Source organism: Vidua chalybeata, chromosome 4, assembly GCF_026979565.1.
Source record: "Vidua chalybeata isolate OUT-0048 chromosome 4, bVidCha1 merged haplotype, whole genome shotgun sequence".
NCBI lineage: Eukaryota > Metazoa > Chordata > Aves > Passeriformes > Viduidae > Vidua > Vidua chalybeata.
In genome coordinates this window covers 48943093-48962674 of record NC_071533.1, presented here as the reverse complement: position 1 = coordinate 48962674, position 19582 = coordinate 48943093, and the positions used below count along the sequence as shown (strand labels likewise).

General features: G+C 33.9%; 1 protein-coding gene across 6 annotated transcripts in view; it reads right to left on the bottom strand.

Annotated features, from left to right (window-relative positions):
* The window catches only part of ATP8A1 (ATPase phospholipid transporting 8A1), a 103964-nt gene that overhangs the window by 58856 nt on the left and 25526 nt on the right, over positions 1-19582 (bottom strand). For 5 of the 6 annotated variants that reach the window (XM_053940202.1, XM_053940201.1, XM_053940204.1 and 2 more), the window contains 10 exons: positions 17215-17326; positions 16238-16403; positions 13974-14101; positions 11242-11319; positions 8799-8887; positions 8232-8276; positions 5747-5819; positions 3673-3778; positions 2393-2475; positions 2168-2217 (listed from right to left, as the gene is read on the bottom strand). In XM_053940202.1, the coding sequence (XP_053796177.1) occupies positions 2168-2217; positions 2393-2475; positions 3673-3778; positions 5747-5819; positions 8232-8276; positions 8799-8887; positions 11242-11319; positions 13974-14101; positions 16238-16403; positions 17215-17326 (930 nt within the window). The remainder of the gene's footprint in view (positions 1-2167; positions 2218-2392; positions 2476-3672; positions 3779-5746; positions 5820-8231; positions 8277-8798; positions 8888-11241; positions 11320-13973; positions 14102-16237; positions 16404-17214; positions 17327-19582) is intronic. The other variant, XM_053940203.1, reaches the window with a different exon arrangement.

Here is a 19582-nt window from a genome sequence, read left to right as displayed (position 1 = left end):
TTTTCTATTTGTTATAGCACAGGCAATACAAGCACAGGCACAACATTGCACAATTCCTTCCCTAACAGTACAGGGAGGCCTGAACAGCAGAGAATCTCAACAACCCTTCACTTCCTAGAACTAAAGGTACCACAGCAGTTATGGCATCTGAGCAGACTATCTACTGGAGGCTACGTAAACACTACACAAGTTATTAAGACATTATTTGCTAATTTAAAAAATTATCAGTATAGTACTTTCAGTATGCTCACCTGCCAGTTAGACTGACAACTACCTCCTCGCCATGAACAAAGTATAATTACTATGTTGTATAAGTTTACTTCTCTCTTTACAGGCACAAGTGTAATCAATCAAAAAAGAAAATACCAGAAGTGATGAGTCTCCCAAGTATTCCTATAAGTTTTACTTCTGTAACATGCTTCTCTGTAAGACTGTCCTATCAAATCTTGATGCTGTTGCACTCTACTTGCAGAAGACTCTTAATCTAGCCTGTACTGGAAAGTGGCAAGGAATTAATTTGCGTTTTTTTCTGGGAAAAACTTGGAACACCTGCAAACTCTTAACTCAACAGTTTCTTCAAAACCGATTATTGCTCTGAAGGTACATGCTCCTATTCATACAAGTAGTGCTGTTGTGGAGCCAAAATTTCTCTTGCTGTGGAACTCGGGTGACCTCTAGTGCTTCCAACAAGTCAATTCCAAGCACAGCTAAACATTGCAGAATAAGAACAAAAACATCTATAAAAACGGAATACTTAACAAAATTCTGGGATCAGTATCTACCAAAAAACTTGTACCTCCAAAGGTTGAGATTTAAAAGCAATTCTCCCATCTCCATGAAGTATTATTGTTTAAATTACAATTTTATACTTACACAGAAGCTTAAAAAAATCTATGAAATCAAAAGATCAAAATCATAAACAAAGTAGCAATCCTTCACTGCTACTCCAGAAACACAGTATGAACTTTCACAGAAGTCAAATTAACAGCAATGCGCTTTGCACTACATACTTGCTAACTTACAAAAAAAAAAATAATATGAAAGCAATGCCTGCAAAAAAAATGAAATCATTACATAAATCTAAAAAATTAACGTATGTCCTCCACAATATATATAAAAAAAGAATTACAAACATACATTAAAATACATTCAAAAATATAAAAATTACTTTCTGTTGAATCTTTAATTGTTTCATACTATTATTGATATTACTATAACTATAGGCAACTACTCTGATTTCACACAACTTACACATCTTCAGTCTGTCTCTCATGCATTGGATTGTTTTATTTTTTTTTTTTTGGGTTTTTGTTTTTGTTTTGTTTTTAGCTAAGCTTAAGGGAAATATAATATGACAGGAAGGAAAACAACAATCACTTTCCACAAGCACAATTATGAGGAATCATTTTAAGAAAAAAAGGAACTTCCTCTACATACAAAGCTCTTCCTTATCCTGTGCCAAAGTAAGCAATAGACCTACAAAACATTTAGAACACAGACAGCATACACAGATACAATATAGACAGCTCTACATAAGAATTGAAACTGCATCCATATTTCTTATGGGTATATTTGTAACTCCAAGAACTTTAACATGAAATTTTTACTGAAAGCAAAAAGATGTGATAAACCCAAATCCCAAGTAAACCAACTGGTCAACACTGTAGTGATGCTGCTCAGAAGATAATGAGACTCAGTCTAGAGCATTTAAATAAGCCGCAATTATACAAGCGTGTTTAAAGTCAAATGCAAAATGTATTTTATCAGTCATGATAAATACATTTACTTTTTAATAAATCATATGGTGCCAGGGCTTTCAAAAATACATTTAGAAGTCTGAGTACTTTCCTATATTATTTTCCACATATTCTTTTAAGTTTTGAAATCAAAGGTTTTTTAAATCTTTAAGCAAGGGCAAAAGTGAAAAATATCAGTCACTATGTAGACAACAAGAAAGAAAAAAGCCTCTGAAAATGTTTTACAATAAACCAGGAGGTGTAATCTTCATCATGTACTCTGTTTTGTCTATAGTGTGTTTACATATTACACAGATACAAGCTATACAACCTGCATACTTTGCCTGTAAAAATATAAAAAAATGCAAGCATTTTTTTCCATGAGATAAATGTCTAAGTATTTTCACAAAAAGACACTAGTACAAATTTACCTTGTAAATTCCAGGACATTTAGCAGTTCATATCTCTCTTCCTGTCCCAACTGAAGAATAAAAAAAAAAAAAAAAAAAAAAAACAACAAAGCAGAAGAGTAAGAATTAAAAAAAAACATCTCAAGGAAAAGAACCAAAACCAACCAAAATGTATCATAATGCAGTTATTCAGATTATTTAAATGAAAGCATAAGCAAATACAGTAAATTATAATAAAGTACTTACAGATTCAATGATTACTGAGTCAGGTGTCCTTCCAGTGAATACAAAATGAAGATTCCTGGCTGCTCTGACCAATGCTCCTTCATCTGCAGCAAGTTCAACAGTTATTTTACAAATATGCCAGAAAACTGTTAATCATGATTTAATCAACACAGTCGAGGCTTTTCTACTTTTCACTTCCTTTTCCCTTTATGGATTTTAAGATTAAACATGGTGCTGGAAAGAACTCTTTGTTTCTCCTGTGAAAACTGATGAAATGAGTTAACAGTTCAGAGAAAATAAGCCCTGAAAGGACCACACCTCTCAGCTCAGTAATGAGAGCAGCCTCTTCAAAGCACCTAGGTTAGCACCTTCCTCAGCTCACTGGACAACGTACAGTGCTTTTTGCTGAAGTTTTGGTTTGGAAGAGAAGAGTGGTAAGTCATTGCTGCAAATAACAGATAACTTCAGTGTTTACATTCAGGAAACCAGCAACCATATCTCCCACAGTCATCAGTTGTCTCCAAGTGGCTCAGAATGTCAGAATGGAGTTTGTTTACAATGCCCTGTAAAACACTGCCATGACCCAGTTAACTTTATTTAAATTAACTTTATTTACCTCTGCCCTTGTCTTTCAGCTGTTGAAGGACAGGATTCACAGAAGTAGCCACCTAGAAGCTGGGGAGCCAAGGAAGAACCTCTGCACTTGAGGTAATTTTTCCCATCATAAATTGTAACACATTAGCTCAGCAGAGCTGAGCATATTTTAATCTTTCTGCCTTGCTTATTCATTTCCTGAATTCAAAAATTGTCTATGAACTACAATAGACTTGAAACAGACCTTTTGCACAATAATCTTTTCTCAATCCTTAACAGAATTTATCCTATTAAAAACATTTGTTTTGATTACACAGTCTCTGTTTTAAATCATTATCACGGTTACCAAGTACAGAATAGGCTTATAGAATAAACAAGGCCATGAAATTTTTGTCCTGATTTGACTTTTATTTACTTCTCAGCACTTCCTTTAGAACTCCACAGCAATCTGACAACACCTGAGCAGTGCTGTATGGTTATTGATTCTTTACCCTTACATAATCCATGTAACATTGAAATGTATTTTCTAATGAAAATTTAAAAAGTCTAAATCCTTTTTTACAAAACTGATTTTAGCTGATTTATTTTTTGAGGGATAAGTTTGGTTATTTTTTCTTAATTTTAGAAGATTCTTCAAAAACAATAAACTGAGTAAAATTTGCTTGTTGAGTTGATAGGATATGTTCACTGAGTTATTTGTGTCTCACCTGGAGATGCTGCTTGATATATAATTTTATCACCTTCTCTTTCTGGAACTGCTGTATGACACACTGCCATCATTGTCAAGAACTCACATATTATAGGTGCAGTTGGCTAAGGAAAAAAATAGGTCAGAGTATGATTAATCATTTAAGCAATAAACAACCAAAATGTAGTAATAGATATAGACAAATAATAGCTCACAAAAATTTAATGAAAGGCACCTCTTTTCTTTAAATACTATCTGTAAACTAATTCCAGCATGCAGGATAACTTCTTTTTGCTTACATACTGGTTATATAAATAGAATTTAGTGGCATTTGTTATCATAACAATCAAAATTAGATAACCAGAAACACGGAACAGTTCAAACAACTACTTTTTAGGGAAGGTAAATATGAATGATGTATTGAAAGAATTTTACTTTATTCACAGAAGTCTATTTGGATGTTGTCCTTTTTACTAAAAAATAGTCTTTTACTTTTGCCTTGTACTGTATTTGACAACACTTTTTGAGAACCTTTAGAAAGATGTAGCAAACAAAAATCACATGGAGAATGCTGCAAGATCAGACTGCTTTTAAAGATGAATATATCAGGCACTTCAAAGTGTAAAAAGTGGAAACAATTTAAAATTCTTTAGCCACAAGAGAGGAAAAGAAACATATAAGTAGAACAGTTGATTGGACTTGACAAATACAGCTAAGAACCTTATTACTACAGTTGGCATTTGCAAAATGAATGAACTGACTGGTTTAAAAGAAACCCCAGCATTCCCTGTAAATGAGCTCAAAGCAGCTGCCACCTCAGCTGAGGGTTTCTTGTAGCATACTTATGGTATTTCAGATTTGTAGTAGATTAAGAATAACATTACAATTACTGTATAAAATACAATAATGTCTGAAAACCTAATTTAATTCTGTAGTGCAGAAACACTAATGGGAGCAGGTTCTTCCTCTCTTCCACTGATGGCCCCCAGATCCTCTAAGATGCATTCAGAAAGTTGAATTACAAATTCTTTCCCAAAGCACTTCAGAATATATTTAAAATACAGTGTTGAAACCTCGCTTTGAATGTGTACCTGAATTTTTAAGATGCATACAAACACATTTTTATAGCATGCTCATATTATATATACTTAATACTACATATCTACCAGAAAACTTTGAAGACTCAACAATTGCACACCAAGGACACTTCAAGAACTGCAGTAATAGCTGATGCCTCTTTCCAACTATGCCACTCTCCCTGTTACTAGCACTGTAAATATAAATGGCCTGTGCAGGTAAGTATGAGAGTCCCCTTTGCTTTAGATACACTTGAGAATTGTTCTCAGATGTCTACCATTAAAGACTGACCCATTGGTAAGAAAAAGATACCTCACTGTCTGTCAGTTAAACTGAAACTAGCCTCCTGCAAGGACAAAATTTAAGAAAAGAAAAGAGCAATTTACTTTACCTCTTCAAAAAGAGAACAGTTACACTGTTTAAAGTAGGTGTTGTTTATGACTAGGTAAAAAAATCTCTTATACAAGCAAAAAGCAGAAAGTGGTAATGATGGTACTGTTTCTTAATCAGATAATAAATAACTTGTTATTTTCCTGAGAAATGCATTGTCTCTTTGGGGCAAATATAAGTCTCCAAAATGCCTCCTTCATTTCATCATCTGAAGATCTAACCTTATGGAAGCATGCACAGAAACCCAACGCATACGGTTAACTCTCCAAGCCCAGGAAAGTCATGTCAGGATGCAAGTTAACTTGGCTTATCCTGAAAGCTTTAATGGATGTCATGACATCATCTGAACAGCAGGAGTACCAGTAAAACACCCAGAGAAATAAGAACACAAGACTACTTCAAACTCGTAACATCTGAACCATAGCATCAAAAAAGGAGGGGAGAAAATAAGGGTTTGATCTTATTAACATATATCAGCAACAATTATAAAAGTATTCATGAGCTCATACTGATTTTGTATAAATACACAATTTATTTGTTTTCCCTCAAAGGACATAATCTTTTGAATTACTGGAAGCAATGGCTTCGTCTCACAAAACAATGATATTTTTTCCTATATAACTTACATGGTTGTTTTGAAGATTCTCCAGTAATGATACGTCACTAAATGTTTTTTCTTCTCCATTTTGTGGGCCTTGCCTAGAAATAATTGAGTAAAAAAGAGATCACTCTTAGCATGATTTTAACAGTTTGTATACAAATCATCCAAACACAAGTTTTGGGCTATAGCTGCTACAATAAAGGCTGCAATCATGTATTGTGAGAAAAAGAATTGAAAAGGTACTTGTCTCACATTTCCTAAGTTTATTTAATTTAAAGAAACACTGGTTTATATAAATACACTTAAATCCAGGTAATGAAGGATGAAGTAAAAATATATCCACAATGTAAAACTGAGGCTTCTTGTCCTCTGATCTCTAGAATGACGTTATAGAAAGGACACAAAAAATATATATGCCCAAAGAGATCACAGGTCATCAAGAAATTAGCAGTTTTGGGATAAGTTTCTAAATGCAGAAAAGCAAGTCTGGTATCTGAAAGAGCTAAACAAATTAGTTCAGACATCAGAGAAGTCTGCATGCAGAGAATTTGCTTTTTATTACTGATGATCAAAAAGTAACATATGCATGAAATTGAAAGATAAAGAAGACACAACAACAGTGGTGAAGTATGGACTTAAGAGATACAAGGAGGAGATGGTTCTAGAGAAATAAAGCCATACACTAACATCTCCCAAACTGCACAAATATTCTGGCTGAATGTGAGAGCTCAGATATGTAGATACTTCTAGGAAGATTTGTTACTGCAGCTGACTACAGCTTCAGTCTTAATACTACAGCTAAGTATTAAGAAAATCTAGATGACTTTGAATTTGAGTGAAACAAAACAGTGCTGAAAAGTGAATCCAGTTGAAGGAATTTTTTTGTCATTTACTTTATTTTGGTTCTTGCTTTTGATTACTTAATCTTACAAAAGAATAAATACATTTGGCAATTTAAGTTGAAGAATAAACCATATACATCAAAGGCAGCCTAAAGATTCTCTATGAAAACCAAAAGTGAACTATTTTAGTCCTTGAAGTGCCAAATATTAACACCTTCAGATACATTATATTTTAAGAGTCTACATTATGTTTAGAGACTAAGCTTTAAGCTTTGTTTGCTTAAAGCTTTCTGATATAAATTTTACAGATTCTTAGTGTTAAAATACTGAAAAATATTTGCAGGTGTAAGTTTTAACAAAGTAGAAAACAATTCTTTCTAATTAAAAAAAAGATATAAAAGATTTGGGATTTAGTATATTAGTCATGTTAGGGCTAGAAATATTACTGGTACAAAGAGATTTTATTAATTGCAATAGATTGACACATGAAGAAATTTCAAGTATCATATTTTCTAAATATTTCTAATATATTCTTTGCCTATAAGGTTCAGGGTTTTTTTTAACTATTGTTCAGATATCAGTTTATCCATTTCACAGTGTTCATAAAGATATTTATGTGAATAAATATTTAAAACCAGTTTTTTTTCATTAATGGTTTATGAGCAAGCATGCTTAATTTCATGTAAGCACTGCATTGTTTTAATGAAATTACTTGTATAGAGTTAAGCAAACTTCTCCATCTTTAGGAAACATTTTCCTTCTGTAGCAAATGATATTCAGGTCAGGTAAGATTTTCAGGTATGCATGTGTACTACATTTTATGTGTTGCAGGAGGAATTTTTCTGGCTTTGTTTTTTTTCTATCTAAACAAAGAATTATTAATGCTAATTCAGTAAAAATTTTTCTTCCTTCAAATGTTTTCAGCAAAAGATGACTAAACATTCCAATTTTGTGTGACATTGTCTTGTTGTCACTTTCAACAAATAAAATAGTGATAATTTAAAGACTGTAAATGACATTTTTTTCTCTGATGTATCTGAGCTTACTTTGAATGGTATTGCAAATATTTAGTGTAAGAAAGTATGATGAAGAAGCACAAGGCTTCATGTAGATGATAGCAGAAAGGAAACCAGGACTTTTCTTTCCTGAAGTCCCCATTAAGACATGAATGTTAGTCCCAAGTGTTCTAATCTCAGTTCCAGTTAAGAAGTACATAGTGCTAATATTCTAAAACTATCTGGAGGAAGTAAAATACCAGCAGTAACATATTTTTCACTCTCAAATATGGATTTTTTTCCTTAAACATATTATTGATTATTACTAACACATTACTGACTACCAGTAGAAAAGTGTGATTAAAGTTACCACAGTACCAGATATATAATAAAAGACAAAACTTCCTCTCCAATAATAATTTTGAATTGCACCAGGACTGTCAGTATAATGACTGCACTGTATTTTAGGGACCCACTTAGAGATTCTATTCCAGAGTCTGCAACCTAATGCCATAGAATTTAGATGGCATAACTTTGTGCAAGGTGGTCAGTCTGTGTGAATTCAATGTTGAATTAACTTCTGAGCAGTAAACTATCTCTAAATATATTGCTCAGTATTTTTAATCCTGAATCTTCAAGAAGCAGCAGAAGCTAAATGATTTTTAGAGCTTACCAATCATCTGAAGGAACACTATAATCCTCAGGCTCAGGGCAATGGCTGCACAAGAAGCAAGGGAAAAATAGAACAGGGAGAGGAGAAAGAATCACAAATGCTAAAAAATTTGATCACGTGTTAAAACAAGTAGTTAGTTAATAAAACAAAATTACAAAAAAACCTCTGCTTTGCAACTATTTTGCTAGTGCCTAGATTGCAATGATAATTGCAAAAATATGGTCTTTCTATTGAGACTTCATAAACTATAACAAACCAGTTTTTTGCTTCAGGCTTTTGTTTGTAAGAACATTCAACACAGTAAATGATGGCAAAAGCATGCATACTGAAGTTGCCTTACAGCAGAAAGCCTGTGGTATCTCAACTTTATTTTTGTTCCTCTTTGCAAAAAAAAGATGTCGTGAGAGAAGTGATGCTGTCTCTTATAAGTAACATTTTATAGTAACAAAAAGCTGACTGAGTTGTAGATATTTTCAGGTGTAAGTTTATTTTAACTACAGTATTAATGTATGAGCACAGATGGACAGGCAGAGGCATACAGATAAAGAAATATATAAAAATACCTACCCATATGCAATTCCTGCTACTGTACACTTCTTAAATTGCATGACATTGCATGTCAGGGTACCCGTTTTGTCAGAAAATATGTATTTGACCTAAATGAATGATAAAATCCATTATATATCAACATTCAGCAGTTAGTGACATATCTAGTACAATTCATGACTATCAACATATGAAATATTTTTACCTGTTCTGCAATTTTCATAGTTTAGAGGAAAAAATCCAACAACAAAAACAATACATAAACATGGCAGATACACAGCCTTCATACCCATTTCCAAAGAAATCAATCAACTGAGATGTCAGGAAACTTAAGCTCTCTTCAGTGCACAGTGGAGCAATTAACCATCCCTCACGCTACATTTCGCTGAAGTGCAAGAAACTTGTGAAGACCAATGACTTTGCCAGTAAAACATTAAACTTCAGACAGAAAGCAATATGCTAAGAAAAGTATCTATATGCATTTCTAAACCAAACTTTTTGACATAGAAGTATCCTCTTAGAACCAAAATGTTAGTAAAAGCACAACAGTTCAGAAATACCAAATTACAGGAAAAGTAGAAATACATTCCTTTCTACCTACTCTACATCTTCTATTCCCCTGGCATTATAAACCCTTCTGTTCCAGAAACTACCAGGTAAAGCATTTTAAAATTCCAAGCTGAAGTACACAAACCTGTTATATTTTAAAGTTTTCTTTAAACCTAATCTTATGAAAAAAGTTAATATATGAAGAAATGAGGTTGTCTGTGATGAACCAAAAGTTCTATGAGTCACAGGTAAACTTCAATTCATTAAAATTTACTTCTAATTAAAAAACAAATCCAAGGATTCTTAATTAGGAATTAACTACATTATACCTGGGACTAAGACAGCTATATATTAGAAAAAATGTTTCTGAGGAACTATGTTCTGAGGAACTATGCCTTAACCAAATCAGCAGTTAGAAGGAATCCTTCTGTGTCAGGTTTATGATGCAAATTTTTTTTTTTTTTTTGTGTGTGGGCACAACAGGAAAATGGGAATTGCAGCTAACAAAAGTCAACCTTTTTTTCCCCAACACCAAAGTTTTGCCTTTCCTACAACTTGAAGATCTCTTGGGAGAAATGTCTTCATTATGTGCAACCCTCATGTACTTCAAAGAAGAAACCTGCTCTTTTTAGTAGAGTCCTTTGGTCTCCATACAAAAATCTGCTTAAATTAAGGATCTGTCGAAAAAATGAAAGTGGAGATCCCAAGAAGCCTGACTAGCTCTTGATGGTGAAGAAGAATTTGATGAGAATCCTAAGAAATGAAGACAGAAACTATAGAAGTCAAAAGGAAAGAATGTGTCTGGGAATGTGAATAACAAACTAGCTGCAGAGATAGAAAAAACATAGTGTAAAATGAAACAGAAGGAAAGCTAAGATTCAACAAAGACTCCAGAGGAGCTTGTGCTCCCCTTCAAAAATTTTCTCCACATACATGTTAAACCCAGCAGGCAAAGGCTCTGTACTCCTCTATGTGGACCAGTCATAGAACACATTAACCATCAACCAGTTTTTCCAAAAGGCACATGTCTTATGTATTACTCCCTAGGACTGCTTTACTACATGACTAAAACAAAGCTCTTATTTATTGGTTTTGGAAAGCTAGAGACAACTTTTACATGCCCATGCAATAAAGGATTAGTTATGAGAACTTCTAGGTTAGGAAATGCAAGAACATGCATACTTGTGTTCATAATACAATTCAATTAAATGAGCATGTAATTTATTTTCCACAGCAAGAGTTGCTCACCACCAGTGTACCAGAAAGTTCACCAGACTGCAAATACAATTGACTGAAAGAACAAACACCATATGTAGTTCTTCTAGAAGCATACCCTCTGCCCCAGACACACTTGTACTGTCATACTTCCTAATTATGAACAACACGTAACAAGTGCTGTCTTGTGAAAAGTTGAACTGATTTTACAGTATTAAAAGAGAACTCCAAAGCACAAAGAATTAAGCCCAAATTTCCAGGTTTAATCTGGCCCCCATTCCATTCATGGCTTCCAGTCTTTAGTGGCAAGAAAAGAGGACATGTATAGAACTGATTCAACCCTAAGATACTCGCTGTCACTTCTGAGGAATGCAGAGCATGTGAAAAAAAAATGACATACTGAAGATGCACATTATCTTAAATGTATATACTGAGACTAAATTTTATGCCACAGACAGCCTTAATGCTCAAAATTCCTTTGATTTTGTAACTTTATTGATACGCTTCCATCTTCTGTGATTACCACAGGCACATTGACATAGAGATAATTCACTGATACTGCAAAGTATTTTTAAAAATATCTGACAAAACAAAAAGAACAGAAATAAGCAAATAATAAGGCTAGAGTTATATTTTTTGAAATAAATCCTCACATGAATAATTTCAATACAGAGTGAGAATCAGTAATTCTTTTATCTACCTGTCCAAGTTCTTCATTGAGATTGGAAGTACGAGCCATTGCAGCAGTGTCTGTAGGTTCATAGTGCATGTCTATGTCCTAGAGATAAAAAAAGTACATATATTTAAAAATCAGTCTTCCAGAACTTCTCTACAAAAAATCTAGCACATGAATAGAACAGTTAAGTGTAGAAGAAAAGACCACACATGAATAGATCTACCTAAGATTGTTTCAACATGGGAAGCCACAGACACTATCAGATCACTTCCAAGAGTCCCCAGAAGAAGTAAGATTTTCTCATGGGTGATTTTGCTGAGATTATTTCTAGTGATCAGTATTATTGAAAAACTGTTGACCCACACATTTAAAATGACATGAGCAACAAGCAGAAATTACTCTTACGGAGAAGTGAGTCTTACCTACTTCTACTGTATACACAACCAATCATTTCTAAACAGCAAGATAAATATATATCTTGAGATAAAAACATGAAGATAAATTTGAAAGTACACAATAAACGTAAGATACAATTCATATTGTGTGAGTTCTTTTCCTCTTACTTGTTAAATAAATATCAGAGTTTGTTTTTAAATACAGTGAAAGATAAAACATTGTCAAACATGGTAACATAGTGCAACAGATTGCAGATGACCAGCTTCTCCATACAAATATAATCTACACTATAATACATACATACAAATATAATCTACACACAAAGAGAAATATTACTTAGATAAATGTCCAGAGCCCCAGATTTGGATAAATTAAAGGCAACTAATCCTCATAATGAGAAACTGGGGCAGGAAGAAATGTTAAAACTGCCTTTCTGATTTCTTGCATAAATAGTGTCAATCTACACTTTCAAGACCAGTCTTTGTTGAATATTTATTTTAAAATACAGACAATTAAGGAAAAATTTTGCTGCATTCTCCAATTTGTTAACAGTTTGTTTTACAGCAAAAAAGAAAACCCTTCAGAAATCAAAACCAGCTGACTGCTCACAAAAGTATTTAACTTTTAAAATAAAGCATATGCTTCACCAGCTACTTCACATGCATTCTTACCTGTATCTCCATAACGTATCTCACACATACAAATCTATTTCACATGTTTGATGAAGGAATTGGATTAAAGAGTTCAGAATGCTATGATAAATTTAGATTTGGAAAAAAAATGGAAAAATGGAAGGCATGTTTGCATGGCTTTAAGGAAAATAGCTCACTCCCACCTCAGAGTAAGCCATTCATTTTCCCCACTAATTCATTAAGAAAAAAAAAATTAAAGGATTTCAAAATGATCTTTATATATTTCATAAGGGATAATACTAGCAGACACTGCCTTTGTATAATAAACCCCACTCCCTTAAACTAGGGTTTTGCTTGGAAAAAAAAAAAAAAAGCAAAATGCCAAAGCAAAATGCCAAAGTCTGGGAAGAATATATGAAACTGGACAAAACTCCCCAGTGCTGCAAAACACATTCTTCTGATCATTCTCAATGAAATTCAGAATAAATACCTGAATATCAATACTGAGAAAGTAAAAAGCAGAAAAACACTGTCAAGAGACTGAAATGTTACAGTTCATGGCTTCAACATTGATGTGAAAAGCTGCAACCACCAAAGCCCACCTTGAATGGGCCCCCTGAATGAAACCTTGGACTGTGAGTTAAGGTGCCTAAGAGAGCTTGAGATAAGATAAAGCAACACTTTTGTTCAATCATCTCAGGTCTGGGAAGAAACAGATAAGGCTGGGAGAGCATCCACCCGAGGGCCAAACTCCCAAAAATCATCCCTCCCTAGCTATGGGCTGGGGGAGGCCACAGCTCCCAGTGTCATCTCCTGCTGCCAGGTTGGCACAGACTCCTTCCCCAGCAAGGGTGGAGGAGGAGAAGGAGGACAGCCTTGGGTGTGTGGTGCAACCTCTGATCAGAGGTAGTGAAAACCCATCCTCAGTCCCACAAACTGGCTCAGCTGTGAAACAACCCCCCAGCACCCCAGGAAAGCCACATCCCCAGGACAATCATGTGAGGGGCAATTGAGGGGGTGTCACAATCATCAAAGACCACCAAAGTGCTCCCCAGACTCATTCCTGAGGCCTTGCCTCAAAGCACTGCACATGATGCAAAATGATGCAACCAACCCAGAGTCTTGCCAGAGACAGTGTCAAACTTGCCCTGGACATTTCCACATGGCCCAAAGCAGGCTGGTTAATTCAGTATTAATCCATTGAATTCTATGCCTTTTGGAGGCAGACCCTCATCACCAAGAAGACCAGACAGATGGAGAGGACCGGTGACACATCGTTGGGACCCACGGAGGGGTGATATATTTCTATTTAATCTGTCTCTCTCACTCTTCCTGTACCCCCACCCCCTTTTTCTTTTTCCTTCTTTCTCATTTACTGTTAAATAAAATGTATCAATTTTTGGGTATCAACATTTAAACTTGTTTGGCTTTAATCATATTTTGGGGAATATTTGAACCTTAAGTTTCTATCTGCAATCCACAGAAGGTTCACTCTGCTCCTCTAGAATTAGTGGATCACAACAAACATGCTATAAAAATCAATCTGGTGCAGGTATAACAGCACTAAATGAAATAATTTATTATTACCTCCTCAGATTCCACTACTAATAAATAAACAGCATTTAGAAAAAGTGTGAAAAAAATGTATACATAGACAAGCAATCCATCATTTCACTTACTTGTGAACCACTTTATTTTAGAAATCAATATTATAAAAATTATATTTACCCAATTTATGAAATATGCCTGGATAAATTTAACGACTTCAAGTGTAACCAACAAGCTGATTGGAATAAGATTATTGAAGAGAATGATAAAAGTCAAGAAGTTCAATCCAAAGTTGCTTGCTCCACCATCTGCCAAAAAGCAAAGTAATCAAATAAATATTTGAGACTGTAGTTAGAAGTACATATATGTACTATATTCAAAATATTGGATTAATAGCTGATTTTTAAAGTGTTCTAAGAAGAATCTTTGGAATACATCACTTGCCTACATAAGACCTTCCTCAGAGTTAAGGATCTGTATTATAATAGTGGAGTTAAAATTCAGCAATCTTTGCAATCATCTCCAATTTCTGAAGAGCAAACTTACCAGCCATTTCCTCTTTTGCTACATTTTAAGATCAAAATCTGGGAATATTTATATAAGCAACCAAGTTCTAAACTCAAAATGTAATAGTTTTATATTCTGAAAGGGGAAATATATAGTGGAATGATTTTTTTTTTCAATCCATCTTCACACAATCATATACTCTCCCTCAACAGAGCAAAATGCTATGAAAGAGGTAAATTCACACCCCATGAAAGGAAGATATGAAATTAGAGATTCTAGTGAAGGTTCTAAACAACTGGAAATGTGAATATTAACATATAAAACAAATAGTTTTATAATACTTTTTCCTTTAAAGTTTTAGGTTTTTCTTTTAAAGATAACTCTAGAGTAGCACCTCAGAAAGGATGAGAATGGGAAAGTCTACTGTGCTGTACTGCAAAAGGGTAAAAGATGGAGCCTGCCTAGCTGTACTTAAGATATCTCAAAGAAAATCAGCCTCAGATAGGTTTCCCCTATCTGTCCAATGTGGTTTTGGTTGTTACTCTAAGAAGGCTTTGGAGACTTTCATTAATATCAATTCCAGCACCAAATGATGTACTTGCCTAAAAGATCGGGAAGCTAAAAAATTAAATAACTAAGGAGAAAGGGGTATAAAATGCATTTACATATAAATTATAATGCTTCTTACATATCTGGTATCAGAACAACTATATGCTGAATACTGTCTTAAAGGACATACCTTACAAAACTCAACCCAATTTCATTTAATCATGAGACATATATCAGAAGATAAACTGACATGGATAATCAGTTTAGAACACACAAATCAAAATATCAATGGCCATTATTTAATGTTTCTTTTCCCAGGAATAACAACAATTTATGAGTTGCTTCAGTACTGTGCTAACCATGTAACAGCCACTATATCCTTAAAACTTTTATATTTCCCAGAAAAGAAAAAAAAAAATGCACAGATAAAGTGCATCTAATGCCCTTCTTTGATATCACCCAAAATTGTCAATATTCTATGAACTAGTTCACTTTTTCTTATATCACTAGGAAAACATGAATGTTAAGTTTCTTAATTAAAAAAAAAAAAAAAAAGGTTTTTTTTCTCAGCATCAAAAAGAAGGGAAGCAAAGTTCATCATAAATGCAAGATTTTTCTTTAAGAACTTACCAAAACCCCCCTTTGTTAACTACATTCAGAAGCTTTGTACTCAGGAGCTCTGTTTCATTTCTGGCTCTGCCTAAGTTAAAAGGGCCCTAAGAAATTCTGAAAATATGAATAACTGACTGCAAAATATATTCATGAAAACTTCTTTTAAATCCTGTTTCCTCACAGAGGGTCAGACTCTGTCAGTACGTTGCATGCTGCCATGAAGGCCTGTGTAACATCACACTGCCCTACATCCACCTTACCTACAGCTGCCCAGTGTTAGATGAAACTTGTGTCTCTTTTATCTTCTCTAGGAGGAATCTATTAAGTTCTGATATTGATTAGCTAAAGCCCTATAAAAATTAGAAAGCCACAGCACCATTTCCTAAGACAAAAAAGTTTAAAAATTCAGAAAAGTCACTGCAGCTTTAAGTGTAATCTATTGGTAACAGCTCAAAGAGGCTTCAGTCTCATGTCTAGGAAGCTGACTGTTTATGCCACTGGAATGCTGATGCAGACCTTGCTGAGCTGCAGAGATGGAATGCCTGAAAAAAGTAGAGACAAACAAATCATCTCGCCCTTCCTGAATTTAGCAAGAGCTCAGATGGCACAGTAAGGCAAATTTTATACTTGCTGTGATATACCTAGCCTAATGACTTTAGTCAACAAAGAAGAGAGATTGAAAAAAAGCCACTGTGCAAGGGAAGGTAATTATCCTCCTTTCCAAATATGAAAGACAACCACATAATAAAATATTAATATAGTATTTTAGATCTTACAATTTAGATCAAGATACCAGTCTCTTCCAGTATGCCGTCGGTTCCATATAGCTGAACCAATAGAGCAGATCAAAGACATGGCAATAAGGATGCAGAACAGAATCAAAATCTGAATATTCGTAATTCGTTCCACATTAGACATTTTAAGAGGTGGACTTGTTGAATTCTGCAAAAGACAAAAACCAACAGTAGTTATTAAATATTAGATGAGGCAATATGGTTCTTGCTTTTATCCTTTTCTCAATATTCTCCCAAATACATCATCACCAAAAATGCCTTCACTCTTTTACTTAGAAAAACCCAAAAACCAGCAGCTTATAAGTCTATGAATTGGAGCTTTAGAATTGTGACACAAGAAGTTTAAACAATCACACAGAACACTGGTAATACCAATAGTTAACAGTAAACATTAAAAATGAATGTGCACCTTGCACCTTGTCAGTGCAATAGAAGACAGCTGCTAATACAGACACACTTTTTCAACTATTTTACAAATTAGAAAAGCAATAAATAAGGCCCGAATGACCAATCTGAAATTCTTTTTTCTCAACAGGTGCATCTCAATTCTGGTACTTCAAAACACATCAGGCAAAGTAATTTCAGTCTCTTCCCTCCTCATTTTATTTTCTGATAAGAATGATTACCTTTGTACTTGAAAGAAAGCCCCACTAAAGGACAGTTTTAGGAGCATTCAAAAATTAAAAAAGAAAAACTGTGATAACAGAACTTGCTAATAAAGAGTTTTCAATGCACACGTTACAAGATAGAATCAATGAATATGCTTACTAGTGAAAAAACTGGGATAAAGTGACAAAAATAACAAGAAATTGTTTTATTTTTATTGCTTTTAATTGATATGAAAGATGCTCTATTACTGACATTTTAGTACTATATTGAACCAAGCCATGTTTCTGTACCATGGAATTGTAAATTAAGGTAATATAACAGACAGGTCAGACAAAATTCAAGGGACAAACCTGCATAAGTTTTGTGTCATGTCCAGTATAGACAACTATCCCATGAACCCACTGAGTATTTCTCAACTGAGCTCCTCGTAGAAGAATCTGATCAGATCCCAATGGAACAGTACTAGAAATAAGAAGTTTTACATTTTGACACTAAACCAGTCAAAGTCAATGATTAAATGTAATCAACATTTGTTAAAACTAATTTCTCAAAATTTACGTGATTATTGTTAATAGGTTAGGAACCTAATTTTCAGTTAACTTTTTGGAAGTTTTCACAGAGAAAGCTTGACAGATAAAAATCAGGCTAAAAATCTAAGCTTTCAAAAATATTACTTACCACTTAGTTTTTATTGTGGACTACTAATTTTGATATGGTACTACTAACCAAGCATACTGAAAGTAAAAATGTCTAATTCTCCCGTGATTTATGATTATCAATTTTTCTCCTAAATAATCTCTTACAAAATTGATTTTCAGAGCAATTTTCAAATGAAATAATTTTGTGAACTCTCAACTTAGTCTACTCTTCTAGTGAAATAACCATCTTTTATGAACACAGTTATTCAACATTCACAATAGCATCTCATGCGCCTTCTTTAAACTGCAAAACCAGGTATATTTTGTTCTGTTATTCTTTTAAAACTGTGTGTAGTAAAAGAGCAACACACCCTCAAAAGACATAGGAAACATTTAATTGTCTTAAATTCAGACAATGTCTTTATACATAAAATGTACGTCAAGTTTTTCTTAAAATACAAAACTTTTAGTTAAGTATTACTCTTTTCCATGGACAAACACACCCTGTTTTGCTACTTTTCTTTCTATAAATACCAGCGGGCAGTTCACACTTGTCAAAAGTGCTGTAGTGTTTGGAATTCTTACTTAAAACTACTATCTCTACTTGTTTGAAACCAACACATTATTAAGATCACAAATTAACTGATTAAGGACAGCAGCTGTATCTCTGATATATAAAATATAAAGCATCTGAAAAAGCCATGATATTTAGTAACATTTTGAGTAGCTCAAAGAGTATAGTCAGGATATGGAAAGCCCAGATCTGCTGGGTGCCATATGACAAATACTCAACATTGTGATCATACTCTGCTCTAATAAAGTGATGGTGCAATGACTTGACAGAGATCTCAAGTGTCTTATTTCCCAGCCTCAGCCTTCTTCAAATTGATTCAACACATCTCATTTCTCTTGCATTTTACATAACTACCGACTGTCACTAACATGCCTGGGGTGTATTCAGTAAAGGATGCTTTCAGGGGGAGAGGATGCTTTTAGAATACTTTCCTGGCAGAGGGTATATTAAGAGCTAGTAATTTCTGAGACACATGTGAAAACTTACACAACAAAATGTTTTTGTTAACAAGTACAAGTACTTCACTCTTATCCAAAATTTTAAGAATGTCTTCAGGAAAACATATACTTTAGGCCTGGATAACCAGAATTTGACCTTGTGTTCAACAATCCCCTTACCATTCACCAAGCTACTGTCAAGTCATAGCTTCATATAAACCAGGTTAAAGAATTTTTCTCCTTTCTCTAGCTAATTGTCTTAATGGACTAAAACCAAGCTGACATGCTTCTGTATACTCATAAGCATAGTAAAGAGATGCACACTTTGGTGATAAGCATTAGCTCACTCAAAGGCTGAGGATACCTAGAAAACTTTTGCCTCTTTTAGTTCACAGATTTAGCCAAAAGGCAAAAATCTGTAATGGTGCTATGTCTCCTTGAATACTGGATATCCAAAAGAAAAAAAAAAAGAATTTTTTTTTTTTTTTGAGTTGCTTTCCCATGAAGGGTAAAAGGAAAGACTGAAAGGCTCAACAAGATACAACATTTATGGCACTCCAATGACTTACTTTAAGTGAAAGAAGAGGGAGACACATTTTCAGTATCCTCTATTGCTTTTGCAAATATGTTAAGATGGCAAAGAATAAAGTGTAAATCACAGCTGCTGGATCTACATAATGTGGTAGGAAGGTCTAAAGATCTGGACAAATAAATATCAATTAGATGAATTTGCACTCCCTCTATTATGGGCAAAAAAAGAACATATCCCTGATTTTTCAGGCTGAAGTAAGGCCATGATCCAAAAAGAGTTACTTACCTGTAATTCTTTTTCACTGAAGGTAAATATATTAGAGCCACACTTTTGGAACTATCCTACTGCACAGGAATGATAGGCAAAATATTCCAAAACATAATTTCTCAAATGAAAAAATTCTTGACAGCAGATGGCGTCCTCCTCACATTCAGCCATCAGCACATTCAATATTTATTTTTTAAATAAAATTTTAAAAATTGAATTATTAGAGTAAAAAGGATAGTATGCTTTTCCTTCTAGCCAGGGAGGAAGAAT